Consider the following 22,712-nt stretch of genomic DNA (forward strand, 5'->3'; position numbering starts at 1 on the left):
CACTGCGTATGCTATAAAATCGCTGCAGACTTTTCTTGGTCTAACTATATATTTTCCTATATAGTACCTAGTACTTACGAATACAGTGAAAGTAAAGAAACACTGTTAAAAGTTGAGAATAAGAAGATACTTACGAGTAAATTTCTTTGTTTCTGTTTTTGTCTTTGTTTTTTAGAAATACCTACATTGTTATAATTACCTGTGTGTTTAGTGTTATGTACATAGATAGGTACATGCATAAAATAAAAATTCTGAATCAGTATTCGACGTATATGCATATATTTAAGTAGATGACATAAACAAAACATGGCCAACTACTTCAATTCAATTTCTATAAATCAGTACAATACAGTTCCAAATAATAATCTTAAGAAGTGAAAATAAAGTATAATTTATTAGCTCAACCTCTCGTAAAACTGGGTACATGTACTAATTATGAATTAAAAATGTACAAGTACCCAGACTGACTTCTCAAGCTATTTCATTGCCCGTTTTAACAGTCCTGAAGTTGTCTTCGTTTTTATTAAGCAGCTGATATTCTTACTGCCGAGTGTACATAATAATAAATATAGTACCTATATACTTTAGACCGAAGGGAAAATCAAGTATATAGGTAATATTACCTTTATTCCTTAAGATGTTAAAGAGTTTCTATATACCTTAGACCGAAAGGAAAACCATATTTATAATAATTAATGTAATTTTTGTGACTTTCCACGGCAAATGGTACCTTATGGCGGTTGGCGCTTACGTCGCATAGCGCCGCAATAATATTGGAGTGGCGTTAATAATAGCGTAAGCGCCAACCGCCATAAGGTACATTTACCCGTGGGACGTCACATTTAATGTATTGGTTAGAAAAATGCTGAAAATAATACGATAAAAGGTATTAATAGGTACTTAGTGAAGTACATTCGGCAGTTATTACTATATTTTAGAACTAGTAGTAGAATAAGTACCGTTAAAACTGACAACTTTGCCCTTTCCTCATTTTCTAACCCACTGCGTATCACACTTCAGAATATTAAAAAAAGGCTAAAAATTAAATGGTGATATATTCTAAATCCCTACTTAATTGAGTACAAACGATACAAAATAACTAGGTCACCCAGTCAGGACGTAATGTTATATGAAGAAATGTCTCAATTTTGAAATTTGTGTTTTAGTTCATGTAAACGTTTTTCTAAACTTACTATTATAAGCGCGAATATGCGATGCCACAAGAGTAAGGACGCTAAGCACAAATAATTTCGTACATTGACACGCCATTTCCTATCTCTATCGCACAAGCATAACTAAAATTATATTGCTTTATTGCCGCTTGCGAAATTTTTCGTTCTTATCGTCCTTACTTTAGAACGTTTAAGTGTTTCGCTGCTTTGGCTCAATTAGACGGCTCGCGAACTCGCATACGATTTTAGTTACATTGCGGACCATTGAGGTTACATCAATTCAGTCGACCGATCAAATAACGCAATGTAATGAAACTCGCATGCGAGTTCTCGCACCATCTAATTCCAGAGGTTTTAAAAGTCGTCCCTGTTTGTCACACAGTGCGCGAACCTGGAACTGTCGCGTAGTCTACTACATCCGTGCAAATCGTCAAATCCATGCAAAAATAGAAACACCATTGGTACAAATTCTATACTCGCGTCTTTAGCGATCATTACCGCAACAAGTATTACTTACTTAATGTAGTTTTAATGATTGAAGGTCTTGCAGATAGCGGGGATTGACACCACATTCAATAGATTACTTTAAAAGTCTACCGAAGCGAATTAGAATGGGCCGTTTCTTAGCTTTACATTTTGACATTGTCCCATCGTAGTAGTACAATATACCTTACAAATTAATATGTGATTAACATATATTAAACTAAATAATTAATACAGACACCTTTAGTCCATAAATGTAATTTAGGACCAAATTAAAATAAAATATCAACGCAAACTATAATACAATGACGCATATACAAACTAAGTTATTTTTACATCATTTTATAACATATCCAAGCTTTATTACCATACTATTGTCGATGTAAGATGTATGGAGATATACAGAGCAGTCGACGAAAAGGCGATCTTATATACTAATTGTATTTTATTGCCTGCGTGTTAACTATTATCAATATTTGACCGTAAATTTTTTAGTACAGAAAACATGGTAGGTCAGATGATTTTATTTCTTAAAATAATATGAAATATATGTATGACACGTAATTATAATACAATTTCGAAATAACAGCATAACAGTTCTTAACATATTTTTAATAAAGTAATAAATTGTAAACATATATTTAAGTTACATAATTTTCCTGATTTTACAAATCGTAAAAGACATTTAACAATATAAATATGAAAATAATTAATATTACTGATGCACACACTTATAACGCACTTGTTGTATGTATTCATATTTGACACATTTCGTATATTTAAAGCTCTATAATCTAACATCATATTGCGATACGATATGCGAATTCATAATGAATCCAAGACTTGTTGAAGTCTGCTGCCAGTCTCTTTGTCTATTCTAAAGGACATTGGGCAGATTTATATGTGACTTTCCACGGCAAAAGGTACCTTATGGCGGCTGGCGCTTACATACGTCGCATAGTGCCGCAATAATATTGGAGTAGCGTTAATAATAGCGTAAGCGCCAACCGCCATAAGGTACCTTTACCCGTAGGACGTCACATATGATCGTACGCTATTATTTAATATGAAGTACATATATCTGATTATTGCCTCTGGTCTGTTTTAGTGGCAAATTACACGGTAAGTGCTTATTAACTTAAAACTCTAATTTACTGACCTTTATTAATCTATGCGTAAAAATAAAAGGCTCGCAAATAAAATCATTGTAAGTTTTTTTTACATGTACTGTAGTACAGTGAAACCTGGATAAGTGAGATCTCAAGGGGCGAGCAAATTTGTCTCACTTAAAGAGGTTTTCCACTTACCCAGGCTCCCAGTTAGCCAGGTACAAATAAATTTCTGTCTCATTTACAGAGGGTTCCATTAATAGAGGTGAGAATAGAGTATATTTCAGTTATAGAGGTGGTTAATAGGGTATTTAGTAATTATGTTTAAAAATAAATAAGGTAAAATAATCCTTGTCCCTAAATATTTTTTTAGTCTGTTTAAATATTTCTTTGAATTAATTTTGAATGATTCTCCAAAGGATAGATATTTCAAAATTAAATTAAATTTGAATTTCAATGCGTATTAGAAATTTAATAAATGAAAATTTATTTTTTCGTGTTACTTATCAAAATTTCAGCTTTCGTTTCGATAGTTTTAACTACTTACATAAATTAACTAAATCAAACTTGAAGTTGTTTAGACACAATTAGGCAAATGCGGAATTTGTGGATTGACTAAGAGTTAGTAAGAATACGGAAATTGTTCAATGAAGTCCAAGTTAGAGAGGTCATAGATTGACGTTATCTCAGATACAGAAGTCAATTCCCTATAAAATTCCAAAAAACAATTAGGAAAATGTAATCTTATAAATATAGTCTCAGTAAAAGAGGTAAAATACACTCTCTGTCTCAGTTATAGAGGTAAATGTGACTATAAAATCACAATAACGAATCCCAGTTATAGAGGTTCGTTTTTTCTCAGTAACAGAGGTAATTCAGTGCTAAAGTGTCGGGACCGCACCATGAGTCCCAGCTATAGAGGTTTCTCACTTATCCAGGTCCCACTTAACCAGGTTTCACTGTATTTAGTACGTTATACAAAGAGCATATATTTGCTTCTATTTTTGTATTGTTAATGATTTAAACTCAATAATATATCATTACCTATTTTACAACAATTACCGCAATATTATAATCATGTATGTCGTGTAGAAAAAGGGATCTTATTGTAAGCTCAAAAGGGCACTTTTTATAAAATACAAAACACTTAGGATATTTATCCGGAATGCTTAATGCGATTCTATCGCAGCCATCTTAACAATAAAATACTCAAGGAGATCCACGACATAGCTGTAAAATAATAATAACATTGTAACCCCTTGACCGTTAAAGACGCGTGCGGCTACACCCCAATATCATTCAAACTAGGTTACATAGGATAGGCTAGGTAGGCGTGGCGTCAAAGAGTTAAAAGTAGTAGAATTCTAAGCAACCGTAGCTACGGTTACTGTTGTTTTTTTACATTACAGTAAAATAAATAAATTAGTAGTAGTATATGCAGTGTTTTTGATATAAATAAAAAAACCGGGCAAGTGCGAGTCGGACTCGCGCACGAAGGGTTCCGTACCATAATGTAAAAAAAGGCAAAAAACGGGCACCCATCCAAGTACTGACCCCGCCCGACGTTCCTTAACTTCGGTCAAAAATCACGTTTGTTGTATGGGAGCCCCACTTAAAAATATTTATTTTATTCTGTTTTTAGTATTTGTTGTTATAGCGGCAACAGAAATACATCATCTGTGAAAATTTCAACTGTCTAGCTATCACGGTTCGTCAGATTCAGCCTGGTGACAGACGGACGGACGGACGGACGGACGGACAGCAGAGTCATAGTAATAGGGTCCCGTTTTACCCTTTGGGTACGGAACCCCAAAAAAGCACTTAGTTCATCTTACCCCATGAAGTTTTGCTGGGTAATAATTGAAATGCGTTGTAAATCGTAAGGCATAAGGATAAACAGCCTTATCTAGATGTAATAAATCTAAGCAAATTAAAACATAATACGTTAATATACGGTTTTAACTTTTGTATATTTTACTGATAGAAGTTACAGGATAACATTGGGATAACATTGAAAATCGTCGAGTAGATGACGACAATACCACCGTCAAGTGGGGATTGACCATGGTATAATAATATACTCCGCCTGGTACTCTCTTCCTGTCTTTTCTAGGTCACCTGACTGACACAAGCCTACGTCATCGTGCTGCAGCGCTATATGATAATATGCGATAGCGCTATATATAGCGGCCATGTTATTGTGACGTAGGCTTGTGTTGTGTCACTCTGGGAAGAGAAGACCATGTTTTATTAGACTACGGGATTGACCAATGTGCGACGGGGCACAACTAAATTGCAGTTGGAACAATGTTGCCGGCATTAAAAATATTCCACGTGATTCGGAATTACGGAGATTTTTTTCGTCTTACCCCTATTTTGAACTTATCCCAACACAGCTAGCATTAACTAAAACAGATGCTGCATGATCGTAGACAATGCTCTTTTGAAATAGAGAATGCGTTTTTAAAGAATATTACCACGATAATATAATCTTCCTATTTAAATCATTAACAATATTGGGTTATTAAAAGGACGTTAACGGTTAAATACAATTATTAGAATAATTGAGACGATCACTATGAGGATAATTGCGATATATACTTTCTTCTTTCGCAGCTTATTCTGAAAATAAAAACGTAAAGAATTATTAATATAAAGGTAATGAATACTGACACTAATATTTACCCGGGAATCTAAAAAAAAATGATTGATTTGCATTATCGAGTTTAAATGAGTCATCTATCTGTCTAAGGTAATTTGATAGAAGTCAATACACATATCACCGGTATTCTCGTAGATAAAATTAACTTAATATTAATGAGATAAAATTTTGCTTTTAAAATCCACTTTTTTGAAAGAAGAGACCTGAAACACTCCAATCGAATCCGGTCGACGCTAACGTTTAAAACATCGAGAGTGAATTAGAAATGTGATGCCACCTGAATATTGTGAAGAATGCAAAGTCACGCTGCAAAGTGCGGCAATGATTTAATCACAGATGTTACCTTGTAGTTGGAGGCCTGTCGGAGCTCCGCCGTGGCGGCCTCGACGTTGTGAGCGGTGTATTCGATGCTGGACTCGATGGAGTCCACAACTTGACCTTGGGATATGTGTCACAGATGCTACCTTGTAGTTGGAGGCCTGTCGGAGCTCCGCCGTGGCGGCCTCGACGTTGTGAGCGGTGTATTCGATGCTGGAGTCGATGGAGTCCACAACTTGACCTTGAAATATGTGTCACAGATGCTACCTTGTAGTTGGAGGCCTGTCGGAGCTCCGCCGTGGCGGCCTCGACGTTGTGAGTGGTGTATTCGACGCGGGACTCGATGGAGTCCACATATTGACCTTGAGATATGTGTCACAGATGTTACCTTGTAGTTGGAGGCCTGTCGGAGCTCCACCGTGGCGGACTCGACGTTGTGAGCGGTGTATTCGATGCTGGACTAGATGGAGTCCACAACTTGACCTTGGGATATGTGTCACAGGGGTCTCTATTGTTTCCCAAATAGTTTTAAGTCATAATATATTGTTTGTCCGAATTTTCGTTAGTCATAATTGGTTTTTCTCAGAAACGCGTAACTTTTCAGGATTGTCATAAAACAAACCTAACCTAACCTAACCTATCTACAGCATAACCTTACGAAAATCCTGAAAAGTTAACGGTTTCAGTTTTATGACTAACGATAATATGACAAACAATACATTATGACTTAAAACTTTATGGGAAACAAAGGGACCCCGTGTCACAGATTCTACCTTGTAGTTAGAGGCCTGTTGGAGCTCCGCCGTGGCGGCCTCGACGTTGTGAGTGGTGTATTCGACGCGGGACTCGATGGAGTCCACAAACTGACCTTGAGATATGTGTCACAGATGTTACCTTGTAGTTGGAGGCCTGTCGGAGCTCCACCGTGGCGGCCTCGACGTTATGAGCGGTGTATTCGATGCTGGACTCGATGGAGTCCACAACTTGACCTTGGGATACGTGTCACAGATGCTACCTTGTAGTTGGAGGCCTGTCGGAGCTCCGCCGTGGCGGCCTCGACGTTATGAGCGGTGTATTCGATGCTGGACTCGATGGAGTCCACAACTTGACCTTGGGATATGTGTCACAGATGCTACCTTGTAGTTGGAGGCCTGTCGGAGCTCCGCCGTGGCAGCCTCGACGTTGTGAGTGGTGTATTCGACGCAGGACTCGATGGAGTCCACAAATTGACCTTGAGATATGTGTCACAGATGTTACCTTGTAGTTGGAGGCCTGTCGGAGCTCCGCCGTGGCGGCCTCGACGTTGTGAGCGGTGTATTCGATGCTGGAGTCGATGGAGTCCACAACTTGACCTTGAAATATGTGTCACAGATGTTACCTTGTAGTTGGAGGCCTGTCGGAGCTCCGCCGTGGCGGCCTCGACGTTGTGAGCGGTGTATTCGACGCTGGACTCGATGGAGTCCACAACTTGGCCTTGGTCGTGGATCATGGTGCCCAGTTCCTTGAATATTTGGTTCACGTCTAGAATGTCACTCTGAAAACAGAAATTGTGACTTGATAAGTCATTGTTAATAGAAACGGGTCAAAAAATATATGTGGCTTTCCACAGAAGGGTCCTTATGCTTCAAGTGCACTAAGGTCGCTTTTATCGGAAATTCCAACGGAAATTCTGATAGAAACCCACATATGCTGTTTAGAAATCAAGGCTAAACTTTTTTGTATATCCCGGATCCCGGATACTAAAATGACGGGTGTATTACTAAATAAGTATATTTACATCGTTCAATAAGTATAATTTTAATACTGGTATGTACTGAAATAGGCCGTTGGATGGATCAGGGTAGTATATTTGTCAATAGGAATTTCATTTTAATATTCGGTTCTTAGCCGAGCCTAACACTAACTTTCTAATGTATCCTGTTTTGTTAACTTCATAACAATATCTACATGGAGCTCTAAAAGAGAATTTATTGGAAAATATAGGCTCCAATCAGTTGAAGCCCCAATTTTCGTATGCCTTACGTTGTATGAGGCTACAGACAAAACATCGTCCAGACTGAGCATAGTCGGATACGGTAATTTTACTCCATGTTCGAGTCGAAAGTGTCTTTGTGTAACATCCGTGTCTTTGAATGGACCAATTTCGCTTCGCTCACCTCGACCCCCGCATTTTTGGCATCATCGGTTGCATGAAATAATTGCTCTAAGCTCAGTCTAGAAGATTCCTAGTCTATGTATGAGGGTGAACTCATACAACGAACAATTTTCAAGCTTTAGAAAGAAAATTTTCAATGTATATTTTGTCCTTTTTCTTTAAAAAAAAGACGAAGATTAATACCTAGGTAGATGTATGGTAACACGATTTACAGTACATTAGGGACTACTTTACCGCACTAGTGCGATTATTAGCACAGTACGCAACAATGTAGACATGCGCGAAACAGTGCTTCGAAAAGTGATGCTATATCACATCACTTTTCCGAACACGTAATGGTACACTGAGATATCACATCACTCATCACTCGAAACATGCCCCGAACGTGAAACAGCGCTCGGGCGCGCGCGAGACGGCCACATTACAGCTATCTCTTACAGCGCATACAGCACTCTAGTGATTCTAGGGCGTCTCGGATCCGTATCGGCGATCGATCTATTTATTACGCGTTGCGTTTTGTCACCTTTATGTGAAAGATTTTTTGTTAGTTCTTATAAATTATAAAATAATGTAATTATGTAATATGTATGTAAGTTTCGGAGGTAGATAATTGCCTATGGAGCTTCCCGATATGGCGAGTATTCTATAACAATGCGTACATTTTGCTCGCTTTGGTTCTGTCTCCGTAAAGTGGTTCGTTTATAGCCATTTTTTTTAAATAGGTCAATCAAGTTAAAGTCACCAATAGTCCGTAAAAAAGCGATTGCTCACCAGCACTAATACATTATCAGAATATTGCCATAACGAAACTATTATTTACACTTTTCACAATTTAATTTAACTATATTTGTAATTTAGTTCAATTAGTCTTTATAAACAACTTGAATTTCTACAGTCAGTCTCGATATGCACTAATTCACAATTAAATTAAAGGATAAACAAGTATTAACTCGTACTTAGTTTGCCGCGAACCGCGAAAGTCAAGCAAACTATCAAACATTTCACAACAATAATAATAAACGGTTTTCGTCAAATTCAAAATCGCAAATAAATTACTCCATTTGACCGCGTCCTTCTTGTATTATAAGAAAACATTTTAAGCTCTACGCGGACGCATTAGAGTTTTAAATCTATTGCAGAAAATCATATTCGTAAAACTATTAGTGAGTGACAACTTAAACCGCGGCGATCGGCCGTGCGGACCTATCCGAATGGTTCCGAAGATAGCCGAAAACATCGCAGAGCGAGAGCGAGCGAGCACTGAGTGCGAGTGCGAGCGAGATAACAAAGCAATGATGGCATGGCATGGCGAACAAACATGACACTATCACAAGTGACATTACACATTACGCGCTCCGTGCGTAGACTTGAACTGACCGTTCATATCGGCGAGTCAATGTATTTGGAATTGAATCCATTTCGCGCGCTTCGGCCGGTCGTTGGCGCTCGCGCGCTCGGTGCAGCTCGCGTGATGCGTGATGTTTGAAGTACTGGTTGATTTCGCGGAGAGATACGTAATGCCATATTACGTGTTCGAGAGATATCTCATTTGTGATATTACGAGCATTACTTACACATGTCTACAACAATGACAAAAATTTAAAGGACCATATGTACTGTAAAACATTGTACGATACATGTGCGAATAGGTAATTAGCAACTCGTGTCGAATTTATCGCCACTCGTTGCGAATTTCCTATTTATCGCACTTTTTATCGTAATGTACTATTTTATCATTCATTTGCAGAGTCTGTGCGGAAAGAGAAGAGTCGTGGAGCCTTTAAAATCGCCATGTTTACAAGAATCACGTAGTATTGTAAAAAATGTCTATAACTGTGTTTATGTACATTTGTACAAAGCTCAATTATTTCAATCCGATCTCTATTGATTTACTAACGCTCGTATAGTAATTAAATCACATGCGATAATTGTTTATCGTTGTACGGCCATTATTCCAAATCGGTCTCAGCTCTTATCGCCTTACCCTTGATACCAAATATGTTTTCATTTTTGGCCTTTACAATGTTAGTCATTCAATTAAATCTGTAATCCGATCTACTCTGTAGTACTGTTAAAATGAAACGGTGTGCGAATATAGAACATGACATATCGTTGATAAAAGTGCGGCGTTACCAGGTTTGACAAAATCCGCAAAGTGCACGTGCGAGGCAGCCTGGGCGTGACATCGCCGAGAACATGCAGGAGAGTAGGCTGCGATGGTATGGCCACGTATGAAGGATACCACCAGACTACGTCGGAAAGGACGATGTGTCAAAATTGCCCCAAAACCAACAGAGTTGAGAGTTAGGTCATTAGATAGGTCTTTCTCTGTAATTCATTTCGTTCTAATGGGCACCAAGCCGAATTCCATTGCAGAACTGAGATACAGGTATTTTAGTCAAAATGTCGTCACCCTTATTACCTAGGCAATAGAGTCCACCGCCGGGCGAGCGCGGCAAATCATTCAGTGTGCTCGCCCGGCGGTGCGCGAACATCTACCCTGCAGCAATTATTTTACTTACTTGGTTCCTAATGCCTAGGTAATAAGGGTGACGACATTTTGGCTAAAATGCCAATATCTCAGTTCTGCAATGGAATTCCGCTTGGTGCCCATAGAACGAAATGAAGTACAGAAAAATACCTATCTAATGATCTAACTCTCAACTCTGTTGGTTTTGGGGCAAGGCTCCATACAAAGTTGCCCATGGTCCTTTACCACTACGACTTTCCATCCCCGGTAAAAGAGGCAGAGGTAAACCGAAAACAAGATGGAAGGACGTTGTGCTAAAAGATATGATTGAGTGCAGTGTCCGAGAACGACGTCGAGGATAGGCCGAAGTGGAAGCGAAAGACGGATAGCTGACTAAGCTGACCCATCACCATGTGGGATATATAGCTCGGAAGAGAGACATATCGTTGATAAAAATAATAAATCTATCCTAAAATAAATGTATGTATACCTATCCGTTATCCGACAAATCCATATTATTATTGAGGGTAGATTTCTCCTTTATATAGTTAAAAGAAGTTAAAGTTTAATCTCTTTTAGACATAACTCGTAGAAAAAAAGTCATATGTACTTAAGTTAGTGTGAGGGAGATAAGCAGCAAGTGATATCAAATGGGGATAGCAACTGTCATTATTTATATAGATGGCGCCAGCACAGGTATACCCTGCTTCTGGTGCTAAGAGAATTGGCTTAAGGTAGGATTGACTGAGGAATACTCCTGCCGGCGCGTGTCTGCGCGTGGATTACAGTATACGACTTTAGTCTACACTGTATAAGACAAAGAGAGCGTATATGGGAGAAGTGGAAGTGGGTGTTGGAAGGGGTAGACCTCGGCGGACTTTCTCTGATCAGATCGGGGAAATCCTGAAGAAAGGCCAGGTCAAGAGCACCCTAAACCGGCGAGCGTGTATGAGGAAGGTTATGAATGTGAAGGAAGCGAAAGAGGTATGTCAGGATCGTAACAAGTGGAAATCCGTGGTCTCTGCCTACCCCTCCGGGAAATAGGCGTGATTATATGTATGTATGTATGTATGTATGTATGTATAAGGCTATAAGCGCACCTCAAGCTGCCTGATGTCCCGCTCGCGCTCCTCCAGCTGTTGCAGGTCCTGCTCGGTCTGCATCGTCATCTGCTCCTGCCGGCGCGTGTTCTTGTCGTCCATCTCCACCAGGTGGTTGCTGCGCCCTGGATACAGTATGCTGGAGTCTACACTATATAAGCGCACCTCAAGCTGCCTGATGTCCCGCTCGCGCTCCTCCAGCTGTTGCAGGTCCTGCTCGGTCTGCATCGTCATCTGCTCCTGCCGGCGCGTGTTCTTGTCGTCCATCTCCACCAGGTGGTTGCTGCGCCCTGGATACAGTATGCTGGAGTCTACACTATATAAGCGCACCTCAAGCTGCCTGATGTCCCGCTCGCGCTCCTCCAGCTGTTGCAGGTCCTGCTCGGTCTGCATCGTCATCTGCTCCTGCCGGCGCGTGTTCTTGTCGTCCATCTCCACCAGGTGGTTGCTGCGCCCTGGATACAGTATGCTGGAGTCTACACTATATAAGCGCACCTCAAGCTGCCTGATGTCCCGCTCGCGCTCCTCCAGCTGTTGCAGGTCCTGGTCGGTCTGCATCGTCATCTGCTCCTGCCGGCGCGTGTTCTTGTCGTCCATCTCCACCAGGTCGTTGCTGCGCCCTGGATTACAATAGGCGCACTTTAGAATCTACAGTATATGAAACCTCCGTGGTATCTTTGACTGGCAGGCAGCCCATATGTGGTAGAATAATTCAACCTATGTCAATACCGTAGAACCAGCCAACTATTTTACAAAAACTCCCAACAGGGGTCCAAAACTAAAAGGGTGACAATTTTTACAATGTGGGACGGAGGCAGAACATTTGTATTAATGGATGAAAATACACATATGAACATTGGTATTGAGATTTAGTAAATAATAATGTGTTGCACTTGTGGATCGTAGTTGCACTAACTGGAATACTGTTGGATAGTTTTATAGTAATTGCGATTTTGTCTGTGAAATATTGCGATTATGTATATTGTTGGTATACAATATTTTTGAAATGAAAACTTCTTTAGCGGCGCTGGCCACTTTTTGAGGTGAGGAAAAAATGATAAACTCGAGACAGCGATCACGTGACCGTAACGTTTAGATGGCCACTAATTTAGATAACATTTAAATCAATAAAGAAAAACTCAATGACATTACATGAAAAAGGTTCTGATCTTGTACGGGTTGAAATACGAGGATCACACAGTTACATTCTAACTTTATATCACTCAAATATAATTCAATAAAGCTACATCTTGATGAAACCGCTAATAAAGTGAACTCTAGTACTGGTGAATAAAACTCAAAATATCATGACATGACCAAATATTATATATTTAGATGCATGGTCTGCAAGGTAACTTTTTTGAAACTTTGAGGTCTTGTATTTTTTTATTATTCTCATATATTGTGATAAATTGCTCATTTTCTATCTATTAGATTTAGTTATACAATTCAACATGAGTCAACAACCCTTTTGAAAGTGACCATGTCTTCAGGTACTCACCGGACATGCCAAACGGATCCCCGATGTTGATAGTGGCGCTCTGGGCCTTCACTTTTCGCACATCCTCTTTCGTCTTCGCGGCGGCTGATTTTTGTGTCGCCTACAAATAATTTAATAACCAATAAACAACACTATTTTATAGTGCACACCCTTCTTAAAATATTTCAACAATAAATTAATAAACATGGCAGATGCTGGAATATCCACTGGTCTTGTAAAGGAAAATTGTAACTAATATTGACATGATAAGGAAAAAAATATCATTAGCTATATATCAATAATTTATCCCTAACAGTTACGTACTATATTTGGTCAAATGTTAGGTCAGACTAATGTGATACTGTCAATTCAGAACCTTATTCAAAGTTAACATTAAAATGGTGTAAAATTTAAGAGTTGACATTAAATGAAGTGTCCCCTATAAATAACGACAATATTTTTTAAACTAACTCAACTATTATTTTCATATTGCAGTAGCACAACACAGCATGACGTAACTCTCCATAACTCCTGTTACAAACCGAGAATTATTCCGTTACAGGCGCGCAATGCGATTTATCCACATTTGGTGTGGTTTAGCTTTAAATGGTGATTTCCGAAAACGTTCTCAGCGTCTCCGCGTTGATAAGGAAGTGGGTCGAAACTGGGTAGCTCCATACACGACCATGGACGTGTATGGAGCTACCCACGAACCTGGAAGGCGTTGAGTGTGGCCGTGTACTCGTTGCTGAGCCGCTCCCTGGCCAGCTGGCCCGCGGGTTGCTCACCAGGGCCACGATCATGGACGTGTATGGAGCTACCCACGAACCTGGAAGGCGTTGAGTGTGGCCGTGTACTCGTTGCTGAGCCGCTCCCTGGCCAGCTGGCCCGCGGGTTGCTCACCAGGGCCACGACCATGGACGTGTATGGAGCTACCCACGAACCTGGAAGGCGTTGAGTGTGGCCGTGTACTCGTTGCTGAGCCGCTCCCTGGCCAGCTGGCCCGCGGGTTGCTCACCAGGGCCACGATCATGGACGTGTATGGAGCTACCCACGAACCTGGAAGGCGTTGAGTGTGGCCGTGTACTCGTTGCTGAGCCGCTCCCTGGCCAGCTGGCCCGCGGGTTGCTCACCAGGGCCACGATCATGGACGTGTATGGAGCTACCCACGAACCTGGAAGGCGTTGAGTGTGGCCGTGTACTCGTTGCTGAGCCGCTCCCTGGCCAGCTGGCCCGCGGGTTGCTCACCAGGGCCACGATCATGGACGTGTATGGAGCTACCCACGAACCTGGAAGGCGTTGAGTGTGGCCGTGTACTCGTTGCTGAGCCGCTCCCTGGCCAGCTGGCCCGCGGGTTGCTCACCAGGGCCACGATCATGGACGTGTATGGAGCTACCCACGAACCTGGAAGGCGTTGAGTGTGGCCATGTACTCGTCGCTGAGCCGCTCCCTGGTCAGCTTGCCCGCTGGTTGCTCCACCGGCATCTTCATCAGGTCCATGATCATCGAGGACGTGTCTTTGGCCATCTTTTGGGTGTAATTCTGGATCTGACGCCTAGGACGCACGTAAAGTGAAATATTAAATTGGGAAACTTTTACTATACAATCGTGTATGCACTCTTCACTTTAATTTTTTAATCAAGGTCTGTGTGGTCTGTGTTGTCAGGTGACAACGAAAAATATATAATAAAAATAAAAAATTCAATATGACTCTGGACTTGTGGTAGTAATTTGTGACTTTTGATTGCCATCTGACGATAGTAACATGTCTATTTTAAGCTAAATTTCACCATATTTGTAGCGGCCAGTAACCTTTTGTCTGAATCAATAATTATTTGAAGCATGTGAACAGAACAACTGGCTCAACTGGACTCGGCTGGAAAGAGCTGGAAGTAGCCGCTCAAAATCGTGACAGATGGAGGATTCTTCTGCGAGCCCTATGTCCCTAATGAGGGATAACAGGAATGTATCATCATCATCAAACAGAACAGCTTTAAAAACTTACAGTTGATTGCGCAGCTCCTGGGAGTCTTGAGGAGTCTGCAGCTGGTTGACCATCTTTGACATTGAGGACACTGTAGGAAAACATTACTGATAATTTCGTTGCAGTTATTTATGAAAGCAGGTTCAGGGACTGTTACAAACAAAATTGTACCTTATATCTTTAAAATAAGGTATAATGTGTATTAAATCATATTTATATAGGTTTTGTGTGTATGTTAATATAGAATTTATAGCATATGTTTAATGATTCCTAGCCCGCTATTGTAAAGAAACACACTTTACTTCATGTAAGATGATAGATAAAAATATGTGCTTGAAATTAATTCCTTTATAGTATACATTGTAGAAGCACATTAATTGAATTATTAAACATAATGTTACTTAACTCGCATCAGCACATATTACTGAAGTATTACACAAAATATACAATTGTAGTAATTAATTTATAAAAGTGCATATTTTTCTGCACATTATAAATTGTGATGCATTTTATAATGTATTGGTATTCTAAAAGACGATTTGTATATTGTGATGGTAGGAAAAACAAAATGTCATTAAGTAAGAAATTCTACATGGTTAGCGACAAAAGTAACGCAAACAAGCGGTACAATTCATTTGTACACTGTCCTATTTTTTAAATACCCTTTTTATCCATATTTCTATGGCGAAATCTTGCTGTTTGTCTGTAGCCTTCTCATGGCTAAAATGCTGAACCAATTTTAATGAGATTGAAAGTAGAAAGCTAAAGATATTTTTGGAAATGTACCTTTTAAGGAGAGTGAGTGCAAACAACACAATACATTTTGAATACCATGCGTGCGAACTTTACGAATTCGTTAGACAACTTTAAGGAAACATATTAATTCTGTGTCCCTAGTGAAAAAAGGTACATGTCTCGGGCAGCGCGGTTGTAAAAGGGTATAAGTTCCAAGTAACACCTATGCCCTTTTACTCCTAAGTTGCGTGAGACTTATACCCTTTTTCACTGGGGCCACAGAATTACACTTTATATTGACATTCAAATTCGCAAGAGCAGCAAGAGAAAAGCATTTTAATTGTTCAGTCTTTGTCACATCAATAATGTATTGTGAATACTCTTTGCAATTAGCCATACTGTTATTCAAAAATGTTAATAGCCTTTAGGTAATTATATAGTATTGAGAAATTAAAACACCTATAAATAACCAGGTATGGTTGACCTTGTTATGATGTGCTAAGACATGTCAGACTTGTTTTTATGTTTAAATGTTGAATTAGCAGACTCTTGGATGGCTACCATAAAAAAACTAGATTTGGCGAATCTATGTTTATCTATTTCTTTTGCAATAGTGATCAGATGTGGTTACAGAAACCAATATTCATTGTAGGTCTCCAGAACCCTTAAGACTCATAAGGCCGACCATATAAAAACTTGCCAGGCGAATTTGAAATCTATTCTAAGTGTGGTTGAATTCTAATTACGTTTGTACAGTCGCCATCAGATATATCGGAGCAGCCAAGGTGTTCACAAATATCTGAACACGCCTCTATTGTCAAGGCGTTAGAGTGCGCGTTCAGATATTGTGAACACCTTGGCCGCTCCGATATATCTGATGGCGACTGTAGTAGTCTAATTAGTAATTGGAAGGACCGTGACTACCGTGAGCCTTACGAGCAAAGAAGAGCAATGAATAATGGTTGCCATATATCATCACGCTCTGCGATTGTTGCGCCGTTTAGGGTCCTAGCTAAATTGGTTGTTCAATACTTACGCTATAGAATTTCCAATTTAGCAAGAATCCTAAATGGCATAACAATCCCGTGTGGTGACTGTACATGGGGCTACAAAGGACTCACATTATTTGCAATCTCGCAACAAGCAGCGCAGTCAAACCAAACTAACTTTGCACAGACTTTTCAGTGACCGAGTGTGGAAGTGCCACCACAAACATGACGTTACAACAGCAGCATAGCCACACTTTGTCACGCGAAAGAGAGTCTTTCTACTCTATTGACCAATTGAGTAGTATTTAATTAAGTAGGTACTGATTAAAACATGTGCACCTTTTTTATTATATCCGTAAGATATCATCTCTAATATAAACAGCAATTAAGATACAAGTGCATTGCAATAAATATTACGATTATGATGAGAGAAATATGCCTATGACTATATAATTAGATGAGCCTATCAAATTTGCTTAAATTCCATGCATGATAATAAGATTCGCGTTTTGTTCTAATTTGTTTTTGTTTAGTTGTTTTTTTCGTGTTCGGATTAAATTGAACATATGTACGTGGTTCATTACGATTTATGATAAGCAATACATAATTAGCTCCCACCCAATTAAAACTAATCTCCAATCTATAACATTTGAAATGTAATTTTTAATGACTGTTATTTGTTCATATGTTCAGATTGCAGTTCCGTATATTTCTTAACATCCTAACAACTATAGTAGTATGTATTTTAATGCTATATTCCCACATAGACATGCTCAAAATCAAGTCTTATACCTATAATAAACTTTGTCTTTTTACATGTATGAAGCATAAATATACAGGATGACTTCAAATTGGTAATTAGGAAATTAGCAATAATTAAATACAGCTAAATTTAACAATGGAGTGACTGTAGCATACTATTGCGCATTAACTGAGCCACAATCAAGTGTTATGTATTACCAATTTGAAGTTATCCTGTAGAGCTGTGGCAGCTTAATTCCATTTCTGACCGCAGCTGCACTACTGGTACTGAATGCATCGGTGTTATTGTCAATTTCCATAGTAAAATGAACAGTAATGCAGCTGTTGTTAGAAATGGACTGTGACCTTTATCCTCTAGCCGCCCTGAGCCCTAGAGGCCAAAAAATAGGTTGTCCATTACATTCTAATTTGAATCAAATCAAACTTGCATTTATCTTGGCAAGTTTTGTTGTCTGCGCAGCTAGCAGTTATCCTCTAGCCGCCCAGACGTCAAACTTTGCCAAGCAAAATTAAATTTTATTTTGTCAACACAAAGTTGAAATTAGAATGGAACAGGAGACCTTTTTTTAGGTCTCTGGGCGGCTAGAGGTTATAGAAGGGTAAGATAGGCTTCATGATTTATGTTTATTTCTAAGAGAAATAACGCTAAGAATACACTTATAAGGTATCATCCTATTGACAACATGAAGCCTAGCTGCTAACAATGTACCAGCAAGGAGTAATGTAATTAATACTACTACTTAATGGCACAGCAAACCAAAATGAGTCTTGGCCTCTGGCACAATGTAATGAATAACACATGGGTTTGATTATATTTTCACAGAGAGTTTAAATTCAGACTTTCTTCTTGGGATACCGCCAATTGGCTTATATGGGCATAATTAAACAGTAGACTACTGTACTAAGCATAACTTTGCAATCTCATTCACGGTATGATAAAGTTAAACTATTGATTCATATTTCATAATCAGTTACTGCCCTTATGCTTGTTGTGGTAATAGAAATGGTTTCAGCCCCAAGAGTGGGACTTTGATATAATTATTATTGTAGTAATCTTTGGATGAAGCTTACTAAAAGTATTTAACATGTTTTGGCTGAAATGATTATGGAGTTGATAGACACAACTCATATCATATTGTATGTGTAGTATCTTTTCCAAAGATTTATGATAAGACTAAAGTTGAGTAATATTACAGTACTAAATAATGTATATATGTTTTTCAGGCTTAGCTATTACGCTTGGCTAGAGACAACCCTAAGGTTTACATTTCAATAGGCATCTTTTTCCAAGAACCTTGAACCAGCCTTGTTATTATCTGTAATGGATCAAGGTTACAGTAAATTTCAAGTCATACAGGATTGCTTTGAAATTGTGATGCATTGTTATGAATTCATGAAGCAATCGGCATATGAGTCAAAACAAAGACATATCGCTATCTTTAGCTACGTGGTAGATAATACAAACAAACGATAAAGGCTTGGAAAGTGATACGTACCATTTTGTGATATTTTCTTTATATTACTGGCTATCGTCGACGACAACTGCTGGAAGCTCTCGCCCCTGTCTTCGTAGGTCACGCCGCCTTGATATGAAGCATCCATCCTACCTGCAGCAAACTTAATTTAATAACGAAATGGAACTACGCCGCTTATTGACGCGTATTAATCCTGCAAGGATCACTGTGCGATATGGAATATATCACCAAACTTACTGATTTTAATGAGATGTGATAATCCAATGACGTATACAACACAAATCACAACTTTACTAATTGATAAATTAAAATTAATTATCACGCACTGACACGACCAATCCTTTTTTCGACAAGGAGAACCAATAACAGAGAAATGTACAAAATAAATGTCGGAAACGTTCAAAACATTCCCAACATACCGTACAAAATATTTTTTTAAGCAATTTTACTACGAAAACTGTGATATCCTATAAATCAAAGTTTTACAATATAAAAATAGCTTATTTGCATTTATATTGCTATACGTAAATTTAGTTCTTGTATTAAATTTACGCGTCGTTTTAGACAAATTTCGATATATAATAAGATATCCGAACTAAACCTGTATCTGTCAAACTAGTTTTTTTTTTAATCTATTTTAGTGTTACCCTCTTAATTTTGTGGCACGGCTACAAAGCTCTTGCGTCATGCGTAAGTCTCGCGCAAAGAGTAGTATAATATTGGTCTCGCGCAAGTCTTGCGTCTACGTCTAATACATATGATTTGGGTCTCCGGTTAACGATGTATGTTCCGATGAAGGTGATTTTCTTGCTGTACATACATTGCATACGCGGAAAACAAAATTTTTGTAAAAACTGATGCTGATCGCCGGCTTAGTCAGCTATAATTTATTACCTTAATAAACTCATGAATCTCATCATTTAACTTGCCACTCTGTCTTCCCATTAAATAAAAGCTTGTATTGAAATGAAAATAAAGTGGGCAAGATAGCTTGTAATCAGAATAAACAGAAAATATAAGCTCAGTTAAAATAGTTGCTTTTTTCACGCAGTTAGAATTTTATTATTAAAAAAAGTGTACAATGTATACTCCACAATTTTTATTATTCTCATCAAATTCTCGTCAATTCTCTTGATCCTAGTGAGTATTATATTCATTGATTCTCATGCTCAAACAGTTAATGATTTAAACTTCGCGCTACACTGGAATGTTGACAAAAAAATCGGTTACTTGTCTGTGGTACAGTGCGATCTACATTCTACACATACACAAATATCTCTTTGTGTATGTATGCATTTCACCTCACTCAACTTTGTGTGTAATTTGTCTTCGTGTCGCCCTTACTCCTATTTTTCATTTTGAAACCAATGTTATGTATTAAAAGTTTTGTATAAATCATGATTTAACCGAATAACGAATTTATAGAACGTTTATTTACTGTGACAATGAGCTTAGTATGTAAGATAAATTGCATATTTGCGTGAGGCTTCAGTCGTCACGGAGTTGTAGCAGGGGAAGTTTGGAGAATGTCGGGTGCCAGCTCCCAACTGTGATGTGGTCTTGTTAGAGGGTAGTTATAAGATGATGGAATACTAATCGCCTAGTGTCAGGTAAGAAACCAATCGGGAAAATACGTCAGTAGTTTTCTTTTACCCACTTGTCAATTACCTACCTTTAACTTCAGGGTTCATATCGACTCGCAGCCTGATTGCGATCTATTTCCGCTTGTTTTTGAAATTCCTATTCGCATGTAAATTTTGCCAGTTTAATCTGATGCAGTCGGCATCGAGGCGGCGGCTGCGAGGAGTATACGGACTTGGCTGTTTTTAATTTGAAGTTTTCTTTTCTCCTAGTTTGCCGCGTTGTAACCAGGCGCGATGGATCCCTCTATCTTTTTGCAATATTCTCCCCCAAATGGGCTTCCCCAGGAATCAAAACTAGCAACGTATATGGTAAGTCTAAGTCTAAAATGATATGTTTCTCATTGGATCAACAATCTATGAATAAATTGGGGGTGGAGCGAAACTTACCCATAAAAGGTTTTATTAAACAAGGGCCTTTCGTTCCATTCACTTTGAAACATTCATATTAAGGTTTCTTATCAAAGAATAAAGTTGTAGAAGCCTTCTAAACTAGTAGTCATAAAATATATAGCCTTACCATATTGCATTGATCATTATTTTGTTAAAGACCCTTCAGAATGGACCCGTTCCACAATACACAACACATTACGTACCACATCTGTCTATCTACCCCATTGTTAGAAGAGAGGAGGTTGAAGAGGCGGAGGAATTAGAGAGAGATTTACGGGTATCACATTTTCTTATATTCTGAAGAAAGTGAGGTTCCTGTGTAGGTCAATATGGACATTGATAAACTTGGCCCCGTTTTCAGAACCGTTCTACGTCAACCCCCACAAGATCCCTGAACCAGGCGATGGGCAAGCTGAGCTTGGAGTCTTCCCCTACAGCCATTAAAAAAGTAAGTATATATTAACAGTATAATTCAGGTATTTGGCAAAATAATGCCTGATGATGACATTTTTTTCGTCCAATCCATTGTTTAGTGCCAAATATTTAAATCTCTAATCATTTGTTCATACCTTACGTTTAAATGCAAGAATTGCCACATTTGCTTAACTTTTCACATTATTATAGAGAAACTTTTCCAAGCAATCCGATGCTGCTTCAAAGTTTTATTTATGCATTGCATATATTTCCTCTTGGCAGCAAGTTTTAAAGTTTTGACCTATGTATAGACCGAGCACGCTAAACATTTATTTCTTTATGATATAACAATTTATACCCGAAAGCTGGCGGGATACCGCTCTGGACCGATCAAAGTGGCGTGCTCTTGTGTTGGAGGTTAAGACTCATTTTGGGTCACCGCGCCAACCAAGTAAGGAAATAGTAAGTAAATAAGTTACCCGATATGCCACTAATAGAACACCCAACGTAATCACGACGGCAATAGACTGTCTCAAGTGACTATAGCCCTTCCCACAGGTCCTGATAGGGGAGTTCATGCCTGTGAACTATTTCACGCCATTCCTCCCTGAGTCCCCGGAGAGCTCGCCCCCCTCCACCCTGGCCAATCTCCAGGGGAACCTCCAGGGAAACCTCCAGGGAAATCTCCAGGGAAATATTCCAGGGAATATACAGCAAAATACCCAGCAAGTACATCAGGTGAGGATAAGCTGTTGATGCCTTATTCATGGTTATTGTAATGTTATCCTGTCACGTTGTCCTAGGGACGATACTGGAACACTTTGTTCTTATGGTTGGACAATCGCTGTTAAGCCTCGCAAAATATTTAACTATCTATTGGGAAATTCAACTTTGCAGCACTAGTTAAACATAGTCTTAAGCCTCGCTTAAATTTGCCATTAGAGGTAGATGAAGGTGACTCTCAAGCTCACAGCTTTGGACTTCCAATTGGCCTCAGAGGGCCTACCGCTAACCACGTTCGACGTGTTGCCTCTCTGTCGCACTTGTAAATTCGTACGTAAGTGTGAAAGGGAGGCAACACGTCGAACGTGGTTCGCGGTAGGCCCTCAGGTCTAGGCACTTAAAAGCTCTTCCCACACTTGACGCAACGCGGAATCGGCACAAACCGATAGAAAAAAGCTTTAAGGCTCCGTCACACAGGCGCGCTTTACAGGCGGCGCGTGAGCGGGGCGCGCCGCTTTTACATATAAAACGCTTACGCCCCGTCCGGCAAATGCGCTTGTGTGACGGAACGTTAATGTTCACTCAACAACAGCGAAAAAGACATTCGTTCGGCTCGGCCGACGCCTGAAGATTGAAATTAAAAACGCA

The 22,712-nt window shown here is 39.2% G+C and overlaps 2 protein-coding genes across 8 annotated transcripts in view; one reads left to right on the forward strand and one right to left on the reverse strand.

Moving 5' to 3' along the window:
• Positions 1-256: 256 nt before the first annotated feature.
• LOC134679449 (syntaxin-7) lies at positions 257-19,256 on the reverse strand. The gene is made up of 8 exons (XM_063538362.1): positions 19,123-19,256; positions 18,916-19,026; positions 14,955-15,024; positions 14,354-14,504; positions 12,971-13,070; positions 11,800-12,089; positions 7,123-7,278; positions 257-5,386 (listed from the first exon to the last, which is right to left on the reverse strand). The coding sequence occupies exons 2-8, from the start codon at positions 19,019-19,021 to the stop codon at positions 5,300-5,302; spliced, it is 960 nt and encodes a 319-aa protein (XP_063394432.1). The 5' UTR covers positions 19,022-19,026; positions 19,123-19,256; the 3' UTR covers positions 257-5,299.
• An 899-nt stretch (positions 19,257-20,155) lies between these two features.
• Positions 20,156-22,712, forward strand: part of LOC134678307 (PAN2-PAN3 deadenylation complex subunit PAN3) — a 30,782-nt gene continuing 28,225 nt past the window's right edge. The window contains exons 1-5 of one of the 7 annotated variants that reach the window (XM_063536805.1): positions 20,156-20,504; positions 20,748-20,846; positions 21,085-21,204; positions 21,289-21,375; positions 21,888-22,079. In XM_063536805.1, the coding sequence (XP_063392875.1) occupies positions 20,772-20,846; positions 21,085-21,204; positions 21,289-21,375; positions 21,888-22,079 (474 nt within the window). In that variant the 5' untranslated portion in view covers positions 20,156-20,504; positions 20,748-20,771. The other 6 variants (XM_063536806.1, XM_063536808.1, XM_063536809.1 and 3 more) reach the window with 6 other exon arrangements.

The sequence above is a fragment of the Cydia fagiglandana genome, chromosome Z (assembly GCF_963556715.1).
Source record: "Cydia fagiglandana chromosome Z, ilCydFagi1.1, whole genome shotgun sequence".
Lineage (NCBI taxonomy): Eukaryota > Metazoa > Arthropoda > Insecta > Lepidoptera > Tortricidae > Cydia > Cydia fagiglandana.